The 19,981-nt window shown below is 51.7% G+C and overlaps 1 protein-coding gene across 3 annotated transcripts; it reads right to left on the bottom strand.

Moving 5' to 3' along the window:
- Window positions 1–1,697: 1,697 nt before the first annotated feature.
- Window positions 1,698–19,695, bottom strand: SNX19 (sorting nexin 19). 3 transcript variants are annotated; one of them, XM_057433172.1, is made up of 11 exons: window positions 18,142–19,694; window positions 17,621–17,762; window positions 16,975–17,075; window positions 16,698–16,817; window positions 16,322–16,452; window positions 15,172–15,268; window positions 14,739–14,925; window positions 12,763–12,892; window positions 3,607–3,791; window positions 2,800–2,887; window positions 1,698–2,228 (listed from the first exon to the last, which is right to left on the bottom strand). In XM_057433172.1, the coding sequence occupies exons 1-11, from the start codon at window positions 19,651–19,653 to the stop codon at window positions 2,105–2,107; spliced, it is 2,817 nt and encodes a 938-aa protein (XP_057289155.1). In that variant the 5' UTR covers window positions 19,654–19,694; the 3' UTR covers window positions 1,698–2,104. The 3 variants fall into 3 exon arrangements, 1 of the variants encoding a protein (XP_057289155.1); XR_008975352.1 differs by lacking the exons at window positions 1,698–2,228; window positions 2,800–2,887 and adding an exon at window positions 7,093–7,197 and having other exon boundaries at window positions 3,656–3,791; window positions 18,142–19,695; XR_008975353.1 differs by lacking the exons at window positions 1,698–2,228; window positions 2,800–2,887 and adding an exon at window positions 7,093–7,146 and having other exon boundaries at window positions 3,656–3,791.
- Window positions 19,696–19,981: the final 286 nt, after the last annotated feature.

Raw genomic sequence — 19,981 nt, 5'->3', positions numbered from 1 at the left:
ACACAGCAGGGATGCTGAATGGAGAAGTGTGAGCTCATCCTTCCAAAGCCACATCCATGGTGTGAAGTCCATCTCTGAATGATGGTTTTTAGCCTCCTGATGATACCCCTAAATCCATGAAGCTCCAAACACATTAAATCCATCAGGAAACAACAGGCAAGCACCTAGGAAGCCACCAAGCTCAACAGGGCCACAGAAGGGCTCCTTCTCCCACTCCTCAAGAGCTGATGGAGTAAATGGAAGTAGTAAGACCAAGAAGGGAAGTAAGCCTGGCAGTGAAACACACATTGTGCTTAAAGATACATGAGAGTCCTGCTTCCCATCCTGCTGCTTGGCCATTTGGGACCATCTCCAATGCTTTGCCTAACCTACTCTTAAGCTACTTAACCCATACTCCCTCCTTTTCCAAGCAGGTAGCAAGTCATCATCTCACAAGTGCCACTGCTGAATGATGCCAAACCTCTTTGCTTCATTACCTTGGAACCTGCCTAGTCTTGGGATGGCCTTAGGGCTCCCTATAAACATACATGCTGGCAGCAAGCTCATCCTTCCCTGTACTTTCACACACCAGAAGCATGAAGCAGCACACACTATGCGTGTCCATTATTAAGCAGCTGTCCCTGGGAAGGAGAATGGAGTAAGTATTGTAGTAATTCCAGTAGTAAGCACATTGGATTTCCATGTTGTTCTCCAAAAATGACACTGAGTATCCAGGTCTGAGGAACTGCGCTGATGGAATGCACCGTTTGGCATTAGAACACAGGAACTAGCTGGTATCCTGCAGGCTTCCCTCTTGAAAAGTCTCTTCTGATGTGTAGAGAGCATCAAGAGCAGTGTCCTATCCATCAGGAAGCTCCAGCACTGCTCGGTTCATCTTTCTCCCACCAGGAGCAAGTCCCCAGACTGCTCTGTTGGTGCATATTGTGTCCATGTGCCCTGTCCCAAACCTGCCAGCCAGGCAGCATATGCTTGCAGAGCCACTCAGGCCTTGGATGAGCTGGGAAAGCAGCTAGCAAGATGACATGCCATTCATTCTGTGCTGGGTGGCACTGGACATCATGACCTTGAGCAGCTTCCTCTGCACACTGCAGCTGCAGCAAGGCACGGTGACACAGCAATGACCAACAGAGCCTGAGGTGGTGCTCTCAAGCCCATCACTGTGCTCTATGCCAGGCCTCTGGTATTCTTCCTGGGCTCAGAGGTGCTCTCTCCTCTTCCAGAGCTTGCTGTGACAAGCACTTGTGTGCAGAAGCTGCTTTACTTGCAAAGCGTCACACACGGGGCAGCTCCTTTTCTCCTGTGCATTCCAAGTGACAGCTTCTGGGACTCAAAACATGACCCAGCAGGCAAAACACAAGGTGATCCTGCAGTGCAGCTATGCTAACACTCCTCCTGAGCCTGAGGACAGCTCTACCAGAACCACAGCCTATCCTACTTGTACCCTGCTACTGAGGCAGGAAGAGATGCCAGAACACAACCGTGAAGGAGCAGTGGCAGTGGGAAGGAGCTTATCTTGGTCCCTAAAGCAGAAGAGCAGCTTGGATGTCTGCACTGCTTCCCACCTCCCAGTTCTCTGGGCAGTGGGGATGGGTCCCTAGCATTCACTTCAGGGCTGTCACCACATTCCCAAGCTCCACATGCTTCCTTCTGGTAGAGGAGATGATGGGGCAGAGGCACAGGGCAGGCTGCTTAGAGAGCATTTGGTCCTCCTGGAGAAACATCCATCATCCACATCCCATCACATCAAGTCTTGATGGTGTGCCAGAAACAAACCCTACCTGCCATCTGCCTTTAGATGTTAGAAACACAAGAGTGAGACAACAGGCTTTGAGGGCAGCCTGAGTATCCTCCTCAGTGTCCAGCTCAGCACAGGTCAGGCATTTTCACTGCAGGCTCTCCAACAATGAGACAGATGCTACATAGCCCCTGGCACTGGGTTGAATCCCTTACCCAGCCACAAGAAGCCTGGAAGCAGCTTCATTTAGCACTGTCTGGGCCATTTCTTTCCAAGCAGCTCCCACATGTGTTCAGTGAACACTGGAAATGAAACCATCCCATGCCAGCAGCTGCTTCTCTCCTCCACTGCTGGCTACAGCAGCCCTGCTCAATGGGCTTTGTCCAGGCCACTGGGGGCTGATGGTGACACAGATGAGGTCCCAAGCTCCTCGCTGGAGCCCTTCAGAACCAAGAACTCCAGCAGGATGTCCAAGAGGCAGAAAACCAGGTGCCTGAAAGGGAGAGAAGACAAAGCTGAGGCTGGTGAGGGCAGAGCAGAGCTGGGAGAGCAGCTCCACACATGCAGAAGCCAAAGCTCACGCAAGGAAGAAGTATCCTCAGTGCCAAAGATCTGGTACCCTAGAAGCAGGGTTTGAAGGGATGGGTCAGGTTTTGTCCACCCCACAAAGCAGTGGGTGTTTGAACACAAAGGCACCTCCTGGAGTGAGGTGACACAGATTTCATCACACTGCTTTCCATAGTGTTGGGTATACAGCAAACACAAATGCAGCTCCCTAAGCTCAGCTGAAACCAAACTAAACCAGAAGTTCTCTAACTCTTGACAGTCCCTTGATATCCACAAACTCATGAACAACACTGGCTCCATGTTCTCCAGCCAGACCAAGGTCCTAAACATGCATCTTCATACTAAGCCAGCCGGATGCCCTCTCACAGTCCAAATCCATCCTCATGAGCCAGATGTGTTCTGTGCCAAGCAGCATTCATGTCACGGTGAAGCCCTCAGTGGAGCTTACAATCCCTATCACAAAGACTATCAGGGTAAAGAGACCATAACCCACCTACCTATTGATGACAGGCTGGCTCAGGGACTCCAGGACCACATTCCAGCTCATCCGACATTTACTGGTTCCAAGGATTTCCTGGACCACATCTGTCAATAACAGAGAAAGTTTTAGGAATGGCACATTTCCACAGTAGTAAAACTGGGTCGGTCTGAAGCTGGTGGATAGTAAATCAAAGTTTATGATGCTGCTTCAAGCCTGAGGCATCTCCCATTCAGCATTACCATGACAAAAACCAGCCAGGGACAGCACTGAATGCTGGAAAGCATTCCAGGCTGGAAGGTCATCTAATGGTAGTGCTTTTTCATCCCCAAAGGATAGTAAAGGCCTCTTATGCTGCAGGAAAGAGCTCAAAGTTCAGAGCACACTCACATGGATTATGCAGCAGCTGCTTTAATGCCAAAGGTCCTTGTGTCAAGCTTCAAGAGAGCTTCAAGTGTGTCAAGCACTGCAGCACGACTGCAACCCAATTGGAAAAGCCACTCTTCAGAGTGAAGCCAAAGGCTTTTTCTTACAGTTCCTCTCAGCAATGGAATCCTTTGGCAGCAGATGGGACCACAATGTGGCGCTGGCTTTGCTGAGCCCACCCTCAGCTGGGAACCACCAGGACACATGTTGGGTCTCTCTATGCTGTGCTGCTCCCTAAATGTAACTGGAAAAGTGGCTTTTGCCTGCAGGAAACCATTGCAACTCTAAGGCCATGAGCATTTCCCAGTGTTTAACCACCTTTCCAATGCACTTGAGGGTTCCCCAGCCTGGTACACAGCTCCTTTCTCAAGGGCAGATGACATCCCTGGGACACACTTACTAGGCAAGATGCCCATGAGGCTCTGCAGGGCCTGCTCTGCTGCTGCTTTCTTCTGTTCCTCTGTCCTGGCTGGTTTGGGCACTGCTGGTAAGAGCCCTCCAGGCCAGATGGATTCCTGTAGCAACTGGAGGTACTGGACCCAGCGCTGGGTGCAGGTCAGGTTCACTACCTGCACCTCCAGCCACCTGTGGGCAGAGGGAAAGAGAAGGAAAGGTCAGGAAAAGACAGGCTTGGTACCAACGTGGGAGCTTTCTGCCCATCAGAGGCCCTAGAGGGGTAGAGCAGCTCACTGGGGAAGTTCACATTCAGCTTGCAAGTCTATACACCAGTGTCACAAGTACAGAGTCTCCCCACGCACCAGAAGTGGACACATGGCCCTTAATTTACAGGCAAACACATTTGTAAAGTCACAGGGGAAAAGCAAAGGCCATGGGGAGCACCATCACCCTTCTGTCACAGGCAACCAAATAACTGGTCCCTAAAGGGAGCATGCTAAAGGATATGACTGGCCTTAACCTCCTAAGTCATATCCATTCGGAGAGCTGCAGGCAGTCGTGTTTTAACTCTGAAACAAGCCCTATAACTGCTCTTCCCTGTGAGGGTGCTGAGGCGCTGGCACAGGGTGCCCAGAGAGGCTGTGGCTGCCCCATCCCTGGCAGTGTTCAAGGCCAGGTTGGACCCAGGGGCTTGGAGCAAGCTGCTCTAGTGGAAGGTGCCCCTGCTTGTGGCAGGGGGTTGGAATTAGATGGGCTTTAAGGTCTCTTCCAACCCAAATCAGTCTGTGACTAAACCAGTGGTGCAGACCCCCTTGCCCAGACATGAAATCACTTCCCCACGTCACAGCAAAAGCTACAGCCATCAGTCAAACAGTTGCCACTGCCTAAAATCCTTCCCCCTTGAATAAGGATTTGAATCCCTGATGCCACAGAGCCCACCAGGAGGGTCCCCATCCATTCAGCAAGACCAGGACTCAGTGGTGCAGCACCGCTGGCAACATCCTCCAGAGCAAAGAAGGAACATCAGCAAGGGGTTGGGATAGGCACAGGCATACAGATAAGGCTTGTGATGTGGCCAGTACAAGAGTCCCATGGGAGAGCAGTCGGGAAGCAGGGCCAGGAGCCCCGTTCCTCTTGGCAGCCTGTGTTCGTGCTTGCAATTCCCTCACCACTCCGCCCCGGCAGCTCATAGTACATCCAAGAGCACGGGCCCTGCCAAGGCAAACTTTATTTAACCTGCCCTCTGCCAGACTGTCTGCATTCTTCTGAGGCGAGGCAGCCAGGCCAAGGGCTTCCTTCCCCACACAACTGGGACACCACGAGTGGAGGAGCTGGAATAGCAACACCTAAAGGGGCAAAGGAAAGAGCAGGTAGTGATCGTTGGGACCGAGGCTGCAAGAAGATGCTCCCTTCTTCAGCATAAGGTGCCAAACTGCAAGTCTTGAAGGATGCAGACGGAGGAAATGGGGTTGCAGAAGCAAAGAGCACCAAAGAACCTGACAATGAGCCTTGATGCAGCAGTTAGAGCTGTTATGTCTCAAAGCAAGGTCTTACTGGTGCAAGGGCAATGCTCCTGGGTCATTCCAAGTAACAGCACTGGAAATGGGGAAATACATTAATGCTCAGCCTCATGAGGTGTGTTGACGTAGCCAGCAGACAGTGTCAGAGACCCAAAGCATACTTTCTACCTGTTTTAGAGGACAAACTGTCCCATCAGTGTTGCCTGTTTAAAATCTAGTTGCTTGAAGGGTTTTTATCTCCAGCCGGCACTTGAGTTTAACACCCTGGATCATGTTAAATCCTCAACCAAATTCAAATAGTAAAGTGAGACTCCTCCAGGGGCAACAGCTTTCATTATCAGGCTTTTTCATTAACATGGTTTCTTATACAACCTGCTCTTCCTAATGGAGAAACCATTTGACAAGCAACACAAGCTCAGAGACCTGGGGACAGCACTGCAAGCAGCGCAACCAGGCGCCGAGGGACATCAGACTGAACACTGACTCGCAGTTCACCTCAACAAGTCACTTACCATGCTCTACAAGAGTGCAGAAAGCAAATCATCCTGCTTTGTCTTAGCAGTGCTCCTAAACCAGCAAGAAATCAAGCAAACAGTGGGCTGAAACTGAACTTGGAGAAGACGGCATGGCTTCAGACACATCTGAAGCTGTTGGCTTCAGTGGGCTGAGCTGACAACTGCTGGAAGGCCCTGCACAACCAACCTATCATTTCATCTCATCTCCATAAAAGCCACCAAAACACCCCTGATGGATTCTTTACTCAGTCTGGCAGCTCTCTGCCTTCTGCTTTGGGAAGCACATAGCAGGAGCTGAGAAGGGCTCTGCTGCTTTTATCCCATGGTGCGCCATTGTGTGCCGCGTGGATGCTCCCGAGGAGAGGCCGACGTGGTCCACCACAAGCTGCTCAAGCAGCAGGATGCTCGCTGCTAGGAAGAGGGGAAAACACCACCAAAAACATACAAAGAAGAAACTAGACAGGGAAGGGGACAAGAAAAAGATAAGGAAATCAAAAGTGGGTGCAAACGGAAGGAGTAACTGAGCTCTAGGTTCCCTGTTTCCTGTCTATCAGGGCACGGACCCATTCCAAATGCACTGGGAAAAGAACTGTCAGGACTGGTTCATCTGGCTCAGCATCCATGGGAGAGCAGCTGATGCTCTCAGATCCTTCAAAAGGAAAGAGTAACCTGCCACCAAGAGTCTTCCTCTCCATCCTATGACTTTCCATCTGGAAGACGCAGGACCAGGAGCTGCAGCTCGCACTTCTCACCCAGGAACTCCAACTATGTGCTGGTCCACAGCTGACCTTTGCCAGCAGATCACAGATGATTTTTAGTACTATTAAAGGACTAAGCATTTGAGATCCATGTGCCACATAGAAGCACACACCCTCCCCCTGCTTCCAGGTAGAAATAAATCCAGCAAGAAACACAAATAGTAACTCCTCAGCCATCCAAATGACTTACTATTTCCATTCTGCTATTTCATGAAGAAGCAGCCTTAATAAGAAAGCAAGCAAAATAAACCCATCACCAAACCATCTCCTTACACTTCACTTGAGACCACAAATAGACCAAGTGACCTCCTGGGTTCAGACATGCAAATGCTTCGATAGTGCCCAATGCAAAGAGACAGACTGCAAAGGCTACAAAGTCTTGGAGGTGCATAACTTGCCCATGCTGTAAGGGTCCTCTTTGGAATAGCTGCTGCTGGAGGAATGAAATGACTCCTAAAAAAGAGCTGATTTAATGCCATGGCTTAGGCTTGAACTCCAAAATCAGATGAAGGGGTTCGTTAAGATAGAAAAGGCAGAAATGCCCCAGCAATGAGGAAAAAAAGGCCTGGGGGAGATGTATCTTGGATAACTTCTGGCACCCAGCAGCAACAAAGGATGCTGAGATGGAGCAGACCATGGTAAAGACAGACTTAAGAGTAAGGAAGAGGCAAAATACAATGCATGGATATGCTTTTACCTGCCTCCTGTGAGCTGGGTGCTCTTTCTTAAGTGGAATCCCCAGAGGGTTCACCTGCAGATAGAGCAAGCTCAACTCAGCAAGTAAAGGCTGGATTTGCTTAGGCTGGAAAAGAACAACGGACCAGCAGTTGTGAATCCCCCGTAAGTGGGAATTACAATGATTCAGACAAACACAAACTGGAGACCACAGTAAGACAGAGACAAGAAAACCTCTCCTAATCTGCTTTAGGTGTATAACAAACTAACTACACGCAAGCTGTGCAAAACAGTAGCAATTCCAGCTCAACATCTACTCCTTGCCACCCCAGAAGAAGGCCTCCATTTCCCTCAGGGCAGTTACCATGGCTAAGCAGGAGCTCAAAGACCCCTGAGACCTAAAAGGATTTAAGGAAAAGGCAGCATCTGGAAATGCAAAAGGCATTCAAGCCTCTGCCTCTTAGGAAATGGAGAAGGGCTGGTACTTAAATCACCATCCTTCCCTTTACAGTGCTTGTCCCCCAAATTCCTCCCCAAATTGTGCCTCAAACCACAAGAACATCCTTCACTCAAGGGCTCAGCAACATTGCAGTGCTTAGACTGTAAAAGATTGGAGCTAAAGCTTGGAAAATCAAAGCAGGAGCTACAGAAAGCACAGGGAGAAGAATGGAAACAACTGGAGAGATTACCCCCCCCCCCCCCTTAGCTCAGCTTTTAGCACCTGCATGAGCCCACATCTGCCTTCCCTGCTGAGCCCACACTCGGCCCCACCACCTTCAAAAGCAAAGCCACACTTGTCCAGGCCATAGTAAACCCTTCATCGAGGAAGGAAACAGCAAAGACAAAAAGCTCTCCATAAATCAAAGAATACAAAGCACCCCTGAGTCCTTTTCAACTCCTGGCCAAAAAGGAGGCAAAGAGTAAACTCTCCTCCTCTCCTTACTGGAAATGGTGCTCTATAAAACATCTCTAGTTGCATATGCTGTGAACAACACGTCCTGTACCCCTGCCTGAGCACACTAATGGAGTGTTTGACCAGTGAGACAGCAGCCCTGTGACCCAGCGCTTGCCCCTCACACACAGCATCCCACCAGCCTCCCAAGCACGGCTCTGCTTGAAGGAAGGGAGAAATTAAGCTGCAAGGAGTTGCCTGAGGTGGAATAAAGGGATTCTCCCCCTCTGCTGTGCTCTGTGAGAACCCCCCACTCCTGCAGTCCTGGTCCAGCTATGGGGCAACAGCACAAGAGGGACTTGTTGGAGCAAGGCCAGAGGAGGCCATGGGGATGCTGCAAGGGCTGGAGCAGCTCTGCTCTGGAGCCAGGCTGAGAGAGCTGGGCTGGGTCAGCCTGGAGAAGAGAAGGCTGCATAAACCCACCATTAACCCTCCACAAACTCAACCCAAAAGGAGACAGGAGCTCCTCTCAACCCTTTCTTTGAAAGAGGGAGTTTTGGGGTTTGGTGGGTTACTTTACACCTAGGAAGAAAGTTGGCATGGATCTAACGGCTGAAATGGAATCAAAAGAGATGCAGTTAAAAGTGTTGCAACTGTTATCAAAGCAGAGTTGGATTCTTCATTCTAGTGGAAGAATGCTGCTTCTAGAAGAGGAAAAACACACTGTTTGGGATAGAGATTCCAAACCAGATCCAAAATTTCCAGGTGCTTGGAGACAAGTGAATTGAGGCCCATTTCCAAGCTGGGTTTTATTTACTTGACATCCACACACAGTCCCACAGCTTGCTTTTGCCATTCCTCCTGCTCCTTGCAGCTACAATACAACGGGCTAAAGCCAGAGGTGAAGAGGAAGATGCCAGAAGGCTGGCTCCCCTTCATACCAGCCCTACTGCTGGCTTTTCGGCTGTGGTTCCCACTTGCACTGCTGCAGGAGGGAGACCTTGGTGCCAGCCCCTCAACACATGGTTGTAAAGGGCTTTACTCCATGGGCCCAAATCACCTCCTCCATGTAGCAAGCCAGAAGTAGATGGATTTCCTCACTCCACCTGCAGGTTAGCTCTGCCAGGTGCTGCCCAAGCTCCAAGTACCATAGAATGGTTTGGGTTGGAAAGGGCCTTAAGATCATCCAGTTACAACCCCCTGCCACATGGAGTAGTAAGCTATGTGTAAGCTCTCAAGCAGAAGTGGGAGCAGCCACACTGAGGTGAGGTGTGGCTCAGCATTTGGCTGTTGGATTGCCCCTGCAGGGCTCCAGATGACCAGTGCTGGCCTGAATCCATTGCCCATTCCCAGCAGGCCTGGAGCTGCAGGTGCTTGGCTGCTTGAGGAGCAGGTTTACTCAAGGACATTGAAGAGGCTCAGGCAACACTCCATGCTGGTGGCACTTTCATGTCAAGAGCACCAAGGAGGCTGCCAAGGATCTTAGTTTTGGCCAGTGCTGTTGGCACAGAGATCAAGGAAGAAGGAAAAGAACAACCCCACCACCTGGAAAGCAGCTTCCCAAATGTCTGAGCTCATTCGCTCACACCAGCAGTTGCACAAGTGCCATTATCCCTGGCCCTGAAGCCAAAGTGACAGCAAGAGGTTGAAGGCAAAGGCAGCCTGGGGTTGTGCCCAGAGCTAAGCCCCAGCACCAGCCCATCTTGTGCAATGGCTGGGCATTGTGCTGCATCCCTCATGGAGGGATGGGATACGTGCCATGAGAACAAGCTGCAGCACCCTTTGGAGCTGAACTACCAAAGGAACCCTGGTCTTAGCTGCAAGGACCCTTTGCTAGCCTCTTAAATTGACAACCCAGGACCTTTGTCCATCACAGGCCAAGGGTATCAGTCCAAGAGCTTCTCATTTGGTGGGGCTGGAAGCCAAGTGAGCCCCCAGAGTGAGGGGGCTCCCCCAGCCTTGCACTTCCCATCAAAGGTGCACTGAATGGGCAGGAAAGAGCCAAATCTGGATAACTCAGAGCCCTGCAGGCTCCAGCAGTGTTCACATCAACTGCATCCTGCCTGTACTTACCCCAAAGCATGGCACTGGCTTCTTCCATATGCTTTAGCTGTTCCTTGCCCACACAGTTCCCTTCTCTGTGTCAAGGTGTTTGCTCTTTAGACCAGGACTTCACCTGCTGATCCAAACCCCAACAGAATTCCCCTAAAACCTAAGCTGCAACAACTCAGATGCTCCAGACCTACTAACAAGCTGCAGATGATCATCTCTCTGTGTCCTTACCCAGCTCTTCATCCCAGCCAGATCCAGCACCTGAAACCAAAGACAACCCTTTGCTGCTACAGCCCTCATAGGACCACTCAGCCCAGTTTTCCTGTCCATATTCCAAACCTTAGGAAAAGCAGGTCAAGCAAGGAAGCCCTGCAAGGAAAACAAGCCAAAGCCAGCCAGACTCACAAAGGGAACCAGAACTAGAAGAACCTGAAAGAAACCGCTTCATAGAAGCTGAGAGTCATCTGTAGCCACTCTCAATGCAGATCCATGTGCTCCCAACCACAGACTCTGCTGGGACTCCCCTCCAGAAGGAGGGGCAGATGGAGGCCTTGGAAAAGCCCAGCAGCAGTTGAAGGGCACAGTGGTGGCCATCACCAGCTTGGCATGACACTGACCTGGTGACCACTGTGCTGCTGGGGACAGAGCAAGGGCAGGGCACAGGGTCAGAGCCATGGGTCACATGCATGTATTTCAGCCCTCTTTGACTCACAAGGCTCTAAACAGCTCACAGATACTCCAAATGCTTTTTAGCTGCTCCACCAACCCCCCCCAGAGCCCAGAATAGCCCCAGCTCCTCCCCTGGGTCAACAGGTTCCTGTTGCAGCCTCCTGCTCAAAGAGCCCTGTATTTCCAGCCTGTGGGAGGGGAGAGAGCTGGAGCAGGGCAGTGGTTTCATAGGCACGGACCCAACCTCTCCTCCTGGCTCCAGAAAAGGATCATTCCCAGTTACATAATGGGATGAGCTCCACATGGATGTAGGCTCACACACAGGGCCTCCCTTTTACTGAACAACCCCAGTTTCAGGCATACAACAACCTTCCTCTGTGACAGCCAAAGGAGACTGATGGCTTCAAGCACCAGTGATTCTGGCTACAGAGAAGACAGGGAAAAAAAGAGGATGTGGTAGGATGCTCCATGCAGGGAACAGTGGATAGAACAGAGTAGGGAGGTCCCATCATCACTGTGGTAACTGTACTCACTTGCTGTCACAGCAGTGGGCATTGCAAGTCCCAAAAGGGGAGAAGGAATCACTCTCCAGAGAAGCTGGACTTTGTTCTCGGTGCTTTTGTGTTGGTTCTCCTGCTCTGGCTCAAGGCACACTTGGTGTAGAGGGGTAGAAATGCTACAGGAGGGCTGCAGGAGCAGCACACTACTCATACAAGCCAGTCAATAGTATATCCAGCAGCAAATGCCTTCCTAACACCCAAACTGAGGGTGTCTCAGCCACCCTCTGCACAGCTCAGGAACAGGGTGCAACAGCAAAGCAGCACAGAGACAGACATCCAGTCCCAGGGACACGGGGTTAGTTCTGGAGGTCACATCTGTACCCTGATCACAGCACTAAGGAGTCACTAACATTGCCTCCAGCCAAGGGTTTGCCTATAGCACACGTGGCTTCACCCAGAGCCATTGAAGTGGGGCAGCTACACATACATTCCCTATTCCACCAACACTTGAGCTCCTCCACTTTCCATGTGCTGTGTGTGACAGTTCTCTAGTGGAAAATACCAATGCCATGTGTCAGTGCTGCAGACTCCCTGTGTGACACGGATGGAGCATATTAGGAGGTGATGATGTGCCTATTCAAGCTCTCCATGCTTACACATAGGGATTGGATTCCAGCTCATTCCTCAAGAGACCAGAGCCCATTTGGGAGCAATGGGAGCAACACCCACCCAAGAAACAGACTTGGCAGTGATGGCCAAGCAGCCTCAAAGCACTTTGGCAACCTCTGCTGAGAAGAGCTTAAGTTACCAGCTCAGTTCTAATGTGCTGCCCTGCACATTCTGACCCTGCTTGGAATGCCTGTGAAGGAATAAAGGGGGCACAGGGGTGGGAAAAGCACTGCTCTGAGACTCCCCCAGCCCCAATCCTGCCAGGAAGGCTGTCCTTGTACTCTAAAGGACCCTTCCCTCAGCTAGTGATAGTCCCCAAACTACACAAGAACACAGAAATGCTCTGTTTGTGTGTCTTGGCCTTGTGCCTTACCACACAGAGGCACTGGCCCTAGAACAGCTTGGCAAGTCCAGCCCAGCTGGAAAGGAAGTCTTTCCTTACTACATCTGTGGGTCATTGCCCAAGGCACAGCACAACTGGCCCACCATGGATCAGAGCAGGCTCTATCAGTGAGAAAGGCCCTGGGAGGCCACACTCTGAGGTGTTACTTGACATGTTACTGTTCCCTGTGCCTGTTTATGCTCTTTTTGTCCAAGGAAAAAGCTCAGCCCCTGAGCACTGTTAAGACCAAGAGGCCAGCTTCTCCCTGGAGCTTCCCATTCCCAGGGCTGGATCCTTCCTTTCCACTGGTCAGGACAGGAGGCTACCTGCTAGAGTTAAATTGCTGCTCATGGGGGAAACAGCTCCTGATGCAAAGCTCCAAGACATTTACTCTACATACATTGGCATCTCCTTAACAGAACCTTGCTTGAAGTGGCAGAAAGCATTTATGTGCACACAGCTGCCATTGAAGACTGCAGCCCCAAATGCCACCTCCCAGAGCTGTGAGATTGGTTGCTGAGGCCTTACCTTTGAATGAGGGTCCCAAAGAGCAGGTGAAAGACCTTCTGGATGTTCTCTGTGCACAGCCAGCTCCAGTGATCCATCAGCAGCAGGCGAAGCACATCCAGGGCCAGGTCAGCCAAAGCTGTCTCTGAGTCTGCTAGGAGGAAGAGGAGGGGCAAATGAAGCAAACCTGGTGCAAAACCTCATTCTTCTCCCCAGCCTTGCATCCTGTGCCACACAGGTGACCTGCCCTGGTCACTCTTTCATTTCCATGTCATTCAAACAGCCCCAACCTCCCTACCAAGGGGTGCACCAGAGCAGCATATGGATGCTCCAAATTCCTTCTCGGTTAAGACAAGGGATTGTCAAGCCCCAGTCCACACACGGATGGCAACAGGCCCAAAGCAGGTGAGAAGCAAGGCTAGGAGAAAGGCCCTTTGGGGGGGGGGGGGGCCTCTTCCTCCCCACTCCCCAAGTCTTTTCCCCTCTTTGAACATGCTCTTTTCCAAGCTCAAGGCTGCGGTTGGTGTCCTCACGCTGCCATCGTGTGGCTGATCCAAGTCTCAGCAGGAAGATGGATGAACCCCATCTGGATAAACCAGATGCATCAGGTAAAACCAAACCCACACCTAGCCCTGGTGACACAGACCTGGGACAGCAGAAGCTCTTTGTGAATCCTCCATTTAGGAGGGTGTCAGAGCCCACTGTGTAAGCACATCTGACACCCTAGAGAATGACTTTGATGCTGCTTGGCCCCAAAGCAGCATAGGTGTTAACCTCAATGAGCTTATGGACCATAAGCCTGCCTGAGACAAGCATCTCAACCTGAGGCTACTGCTTTGGCTCTGCCAGCTCCTGTGTAGCAGCTTCCTATGCTCTAACCCTCCACTCTGCCTATAAAGCATCAGTGAGACTTATCTACTGCTGCTAAAGGGAAGAAGGATTCTAGACCCCAGCACCTCTGCTTCCCTCCTCTTCCTCTCCCTACTGTACTAACTCCAGACCATTCCACTTGGAAAAGACAAGGTGTGAGTACATTTAGCACCTCTTTGGGCCATGCCTAAGTCACTCCTCACTTGCTTCACCCTTTGAGACTTCACTGTGCAAGACCTGAAGCAGGCTGTTGAGCTCCACCAGAACCTCCAAGAGGATCAGCATGCTCTGTTTATTCCCACAGCATCCAAGTCCCCTCCTCAGACTGCTGCTGGCCAGCCTCTTCCCAGAAGTGCCCCAGAGCAGCTCCTCACACTGGTTGTAGGCAGCTGCTCTGCAGACATCCATTCCCCTCTCCCTGCCAGAGAAGTCTGCCCTGGCTCAGCTCTGAAGCATCTCAGACCTTCAGAGCTCAGCTAACTTGGATCACTATGGCACTGGCCTCCCATTCCAGTCCTGCTCCCCAGCAGCCCCACAACAACCAAGGGGTTGTGTTCAGAGACAAGCTGGTCTTTGAATACCAGACCCATCCTGTCACAAGCACATGTCTGCTGTCAGAGCTTGCCAAGCTTGGAGATATTGGGAAGTTCCAGCCGATACAGCTCAGCTATTCCAAGAAAGAGATTAGAGAACATTGTTTTGCTCATGGTCAGGATGATCTTATAACTGCTCTGAGGGGCCATAACACCTTTGTGCTTCAGGGGAGGTATCTATAAGCACAAAGGGAACACCATGCCTTGTACTGTATGTACCAAATCTAGCCACACTTAACAGCATCTCAAAAGGCCCGTTTATACTGCCTGGATATATAAAAATTAACTTGGGACTAAGAAACCCTAATTTGGCCATTTTGCAGTTTCCAAGAGCTTGATTTAACATTGGCACTTTAAACAGCACGTCCTTAAGTAACTTAGTTCTGCACTGCCTGTACTGAGTACTCCTAAAGTGAAGCTCTACAGTGACACAACTGAGCCAAGGCCCCCATTTGCTATTTCACTAGGAATAACAAAGACCAGAGCAATCCTCACAGGGGATATGTAAAGCACTAACAGAGGGGCTGAGCTCACCAGAGCCTGTGTCAGGATGCTGCCCCTGTTCCAATGTGTCCATCCCATCCTTATCATCCTGCATGGAGCTATCCTTTGCTTTTCTGCCTCCCTCGCCTTCAGGGCCTTTGCTGGGAAGTGCCTCCAGCAGCTTCTCCTGCTTCTGGATGAAGGACTCCATAGCAGTCATGGACAGGGTGCCAGGGACCTGAAAAACACCAGTGTATGAGTGCCACAGCCAGAGCTGAACAGATATACATGGTCTCCACTGCTCAAACAGCCTCCCACCACCTGGTTTACACCTTGTTGTAGCCAACAGCACAACCATGGCTGCTTAGTGCCTTTCTGCAACAGCCACAACCCTCATGCACATGGGTTATCCCAAGGCAGCACCCAGCCAGGGCAACGATTATGATCATGGAAGGACCTTAAGGGGTGGGGGATCTCGACTTACAGAGCTGCCCTCCCTGATGGAGTACACGATCCTATCCTGTGCTTCACTCACACTCAGCACTGGAGTAATTTTACTGGATGAGAACCTCAGCCTGGACCTGAAGAAGAGAAACACAGCACAGTTTGCCTCCACAAGCTGCAAGTGATGAGTTCCCCACAAAGACCTGGGATCAACTCTCCTTGTCCCATGTCACATCCAGGGTAACACATCCCATTAGACCCACAACAGCATTTTCCCCCAGGATAACTTAAGAGCTGGCAATAAAACCATGAAACAAAAGCATTAAACCCTTTTTCCTCAGTTACACATGGGCCTGGCAAGGCTTTATAACATCCACCCTGTGTTATATGTAAGTTATGTTTTATTTCTCCTCAGTAAGGTGTGAGCACTGCAGCATCCACAGGACGGTGCTCACAAAAGCCTCCGAGATGAAAAACCCTCAAGCAGGATTGTGCAATCCGGTGATAAACACACACATGAAGGATATGAAAGGGCATTTGGGATTGTAGAATTAATTGGAAAACAGCCTGTTTATCATTCAGGAATGCCTTTGTCAGCCAAGATGCTTCAAAACTTGTACTTTTTTGGTGTGTCTTATTGCCCAAAGCAGCTTTTTCTAGTAAAACATCTATTTACCAGAACAAAGCCACGCTCACAGAGCAACCTTCCCTCCTTGTGCAAGGGAACAATCACTGATGAGCACAAGGGGGCTTGTCCCTGCCAGCACCACCAAATACACACTTTGTGAGCAACAGAGATGCTTAACCTTCAACTGTGCTCCTGAAGAGATACTCCAGTGTGCTGAGCAAGGCAGATGGCACTGTGTGAAGCACATGGGCAAGGCAGGAGTGAACCTTCACTTGTGCAAGGCCTCACCACGCTCTATAGGCTTAAGGTTAAAAAGCAATTCTCCTTGTCACCACCTCAGAGGTCCCTCAAGCAGAAACCCACCTTCTGTGAAAGCCTCAGTGCTCCTAGAAACTCAAAGCAAGAAGTCAACTACCCTTACTCAGCACATGAAAGGAACTCAGCTGGAGTACAACAGCAATGTACTGCCCACAATACATGAAGCACCAAGTCACAGTGGAGTCAGTGTATGTGGGAAGTCCCTGCTCTGCACAAAGCACAGAGAAGCTGAAGGAGCTCTTACTTATTGCCCTTCTTCCCATCTGCCTGAGGTTTTCCATCCACTTCAGACTCACTGAGATCCTCTGTGGGGCTCTGGGGCTCTGACCTGGGGAATGCTGTCTTCAAGGTGTCCACAATGGCATTGACAACAATCTGCAAGAGCCACAAGTGCTATCAGTTATTGCCTGTATTCTTATTTCTTGGGGAAGAAATAGGAGTTTTCAGCTTGAGCTCTATTTTCTATTAAAAGCCCCAGTTTCTTTGTAGCTTTATGGCTTTCCAGGCAAGCTGAGCATTCAAGCCTATTTGGCTACTCCTGCAGCATCCACATACAGAAACTACAGGCTAAAAGACATGCCTCGGTGCAGTTTTAAGTGGCCCAGTTCCCACTTGTCTACCTTGTCTATCCTGGAGACAACAAAAGGCTTCTTCACAAAGGCAATCCTTGCATCAGTGTTCAGGGCCAGGAACTCCTGCACCTCCTCACTGTTTGCAATCTCAGGCACTGCACACAATTGCTGCAAGGAAAGATGGAGCTTTAGGCCTTTTGGGAGTCAACTTCCACCTATGCTATACATGAGCAAGCTGGGAAGAGATCTGATGTGCTCCACTCATTCTAGAGCTGTCCCAAGCTCTGGCTTTCTAGTTCACAAGGGCACACAACAAATATCTCACCTTCAGGAAAGATTCCAGCAGACTTTTCCTGGCTTCTACTTTATCACTGTCCATGTTTCCAAATGGGAGATCAGGGAACAATTTCTTTGGGCCTTTGATATCTACAAAGGGAACAAACCCAACAGCAACAAGTTTATTAAAACCTTAATGCTTTCATGGCTGAAAGCTATCACTACACACTGCCTGGCATGGGTGTAGAGCCCAAGATGATCTACATGCCCCTCAAACCAGGGTAGCCACATGAGACCCTAGAGAACTTGTGCTCTGCTGGATTTTGCATCATTCACCTTTCAAGTTGAAGGCAGCACAAACACCAGTTTAGCACAAGGACTCTACAGCACTCAGGGCCCAAAAATTCCTCAGCAAAGCAATTTTACAGCTGAACCCTCAGATCTATCAGAAGCAGAGGGTTAGGTAGGAACCTGCTAAGCTCAGTGAAGCTTTATACATAAGCAGCATGAGAAAACACACTTTTCTTTGTTAAAAAGCTCATATTACTCTACTTTCTTGTATACCAAGAAGATCCCAGTGCTCCCACACCAACGGGTACCACAGAGCCCAGCATCCAGAGCTGCCCAGGCAGGATGGGATACCCTCAGAGCCCAGGCTGGGGTGAGAGGGAGGAAGAGCTGATGCAGACACTGACTTTTGAGGAGCTTGCGGAGCTCCGGCTTCTCCTCCAGCCTGGTCTGGAGGTTGAGGAACTCGCGGTAGCGGCGGTTCACGGTGTGATAAGCCACTTGCTGCAGGCCGCCCGCGCTGCTCTCGCTCTCCAGGGCTGTCTCATACTGAGGAGAAAGCAACAGAATGATCCTTGCAGAGCCCTGCACAACCCTCCTGTGGTCCCTGCAAGCCCCAGACCCCGCAGAGGTCCTCACCAATGGCTTCAGATTGAGCCCTCTGTGAAGAGCAGCAGCTTCAGAGCAAGCAAACCCCTCACGATGGGCACCAAGGACCCAACTGGCCTCACGCAACCCTTGGCCAAGAGCAGGACCCCATCCCACACCCAGACAGCCACAAACCACTGAGGCCAGTATTGCCCCACTGCCAGAATCTGTTGTAGAACCACACACAAGGCAAATCCTCTTTCCCAAACATCAATCATCCCATGCTTCCCTGCCAGGATAGGGATCTTGGATAAGGGGTGAGTTCTGGGACAGCCTTTACCTTAACAGTATAGAGGGTGTAGGGGTGGAAACCAGTCCCACTGTGCTCTCTGGCAGTGATGGTCCCAGTTATCCGCAGGTTCTGGATGACCACTGGTCCATCAGGGCTGCTGAGGGGCTCAAAGCTGAAGGTGCTGATGGAGGCCGTTGGGGAAGAGGAGAGCAGGGACAGAGCCTGCCCAGGGTCTGGAGAGCTTTGTGATGGGCCTTCTGCTGCCCCCAGGTCTTTCCCCAAGCTGGAGGGCCTCTGTGAGGAGGACTTCTTAGGGACAACTGATGCTTCTTCTTCCTTCTCAACTGCAGGGTCGATCTGGATGTCTGGACAGGAGCTCAGCACAACAGCAGAAGGGGTGGCAATGCTCTCCTCCAGCTCCCCTATACCATCCCCTGCAACATCCAGTCCTTCAAGAACAGCGGAGGCAACTTGGAGAGGTTCCTCAAGGAACTCCCCTGCAGGGGATGGCACCAGCAAGTCCACGTCCTGGCCTACCTCAGGAGCAGGAGACTCCAGCTCCAAACCCTCACAGGGAAAGAGGGAGCCCAGCGCTCGTGGGCGGAGGAAGGGCTCCTCAGTGTGGCACAACCTGCTCACCACATCCTCTCCCTCATCACCCGCAGCCCCCGCCTCTCGCTTGGGCACCTCTGCTGCCCTTGGGGAAGGTGGCATCCCAACAGGAGCGGGGTCTGCGTGCTCCACGACAGGCAAGACCTCAGGCACTGGGGGGGCAGGAGGTGCCTGCTCACTCCGTGGCTTCTTAGAGAAGGCCCCGATGAGCAGCAGGTTGATGCAGTCGGGATCAGCCATCTTCCTGATGGCCGGCAGCAGCACATTGCAGGCCACCAGCTCCACCACCACGAAGCGCCCCGTCCGGGTCTCCAAGTGGGGCCGGGGCACCAGCGCCTGCAGCAAGGTCTCCACAGCAGCTCTGGCATAGTCCACCTCAGCCGCAGGGCTCTGGAGAGCAGGATGTGGCCCCGCAAGGCGGCTGTACTCCTGCCACAGAGCCTGGCTGCCCTTGGGCTCACACCTCAAAGCCTCACGAGCCTGCAGGTAGCTCTGCAAGTGGTGCCCACAGAGGAGGAGGAGGCGCCGGGCAACAGCGTGGCGGTCTACCCGCGCCATGCGCCTCCTCAGCTCGGCGGTGAGCCCCAGCATGGCCTTCTCCACCTCGGCCTCAAAGGCCGGCTCAGTGCTGACCGTGCGGTACCAGGAGGTGACAAAGTCCCGCAGCACCTTGCGCACAGTGCTGGCGATCTCCCCCTCCAGCCTCCCCATGGCCGATGGGCTCTGGGGCTGGGGCTGGAGGGAGCTCACAAAGCGCTCCAGCCGAAGGCGCCGGCCCGAGGGGGTGAGAGCCTGAGGGCCCAGCCACCCCCCTAATGCTGCCAGGAGCCCGCAGAGCAGCCCCAAGGCACGCAGGTCCAGCAGCAGCCCCAGGGCCAGCAGCCAGCACAGGGCAGCCCCCAGGGCCAGCAGCAGGCACCGGAGGCCTGATGGCCCCTGGGCTGGCATGGCTGGACAAGGGGACCACACTTGAGACTCACCCAAGAGCTGCTTCAAGTTGTCAAGGTTCAACCTTCCAGGCTCCTCATGGAGCCCTGAGGCTTCTCAACTGTTCTAAGGTCCCATAAGCCTCATGGGCCCACTGACCATGCTTACTACAGCTCAGCAAAACCACCTCCTTTACTGAGCACAGGGCCCAAACAACTGGGCTCATCCACTGGGCAGCAGGGCTCACAGGAGCCCACCACACTGAGGTTCAATGGAGCCTGACAGACCCGGCCCCTCACCAGACACTAGGGCTTAATAGGACCCAACATACCCGACCCCTCACCAGACA

This window comes from Pezoporus wallicus, unplaced genomic scaffold, assembly GCF_028554395.1.
Source record: "Pezoporus wallicus isolate ANWC-B61680 ecotype Strahan unplaced genomic scaffold, APGP_CSIRO_Pwel_v1 contig_9719, whole genome shotgun sequence".
NCBI lineage: Eukaryota > Metazoa > Chordata > Aves > Psittaciformes > Psittacidae > Pezoporus > Pezoporus wallicus.
The sequence above is the reverse complement of the archived record's forward strand: the minus strand, read 5'-3'. Positions and strand labels throughout refer to the sequence as shown.

Bases quoted from the DNA above. Each gene is read 5' to 3' on its own strand.
- SNX19 (XM_057433172.1), bottom strand. From the start codon at position 19,653: ATGCCAGCCCAGGGGCCATCAGGCCTCCGGTGCCTGCTGCTGGCCCTG. The intron at 16,818-16,974 runs GTGAGATATTTG...CTTTCCTTGCAG, and splicing joins TGCTGGAATCTTTCCTGAAG to CAATTGTGTGCAGTGCCTGA. The intron at 15,269-16,321 runs GTAAGAGCTCCT...TCTCTTCTTCAG, and splicing joins GATGGGAAGAAGGGCAATAA to GTCCAGGCTGAGGTTCTCAT.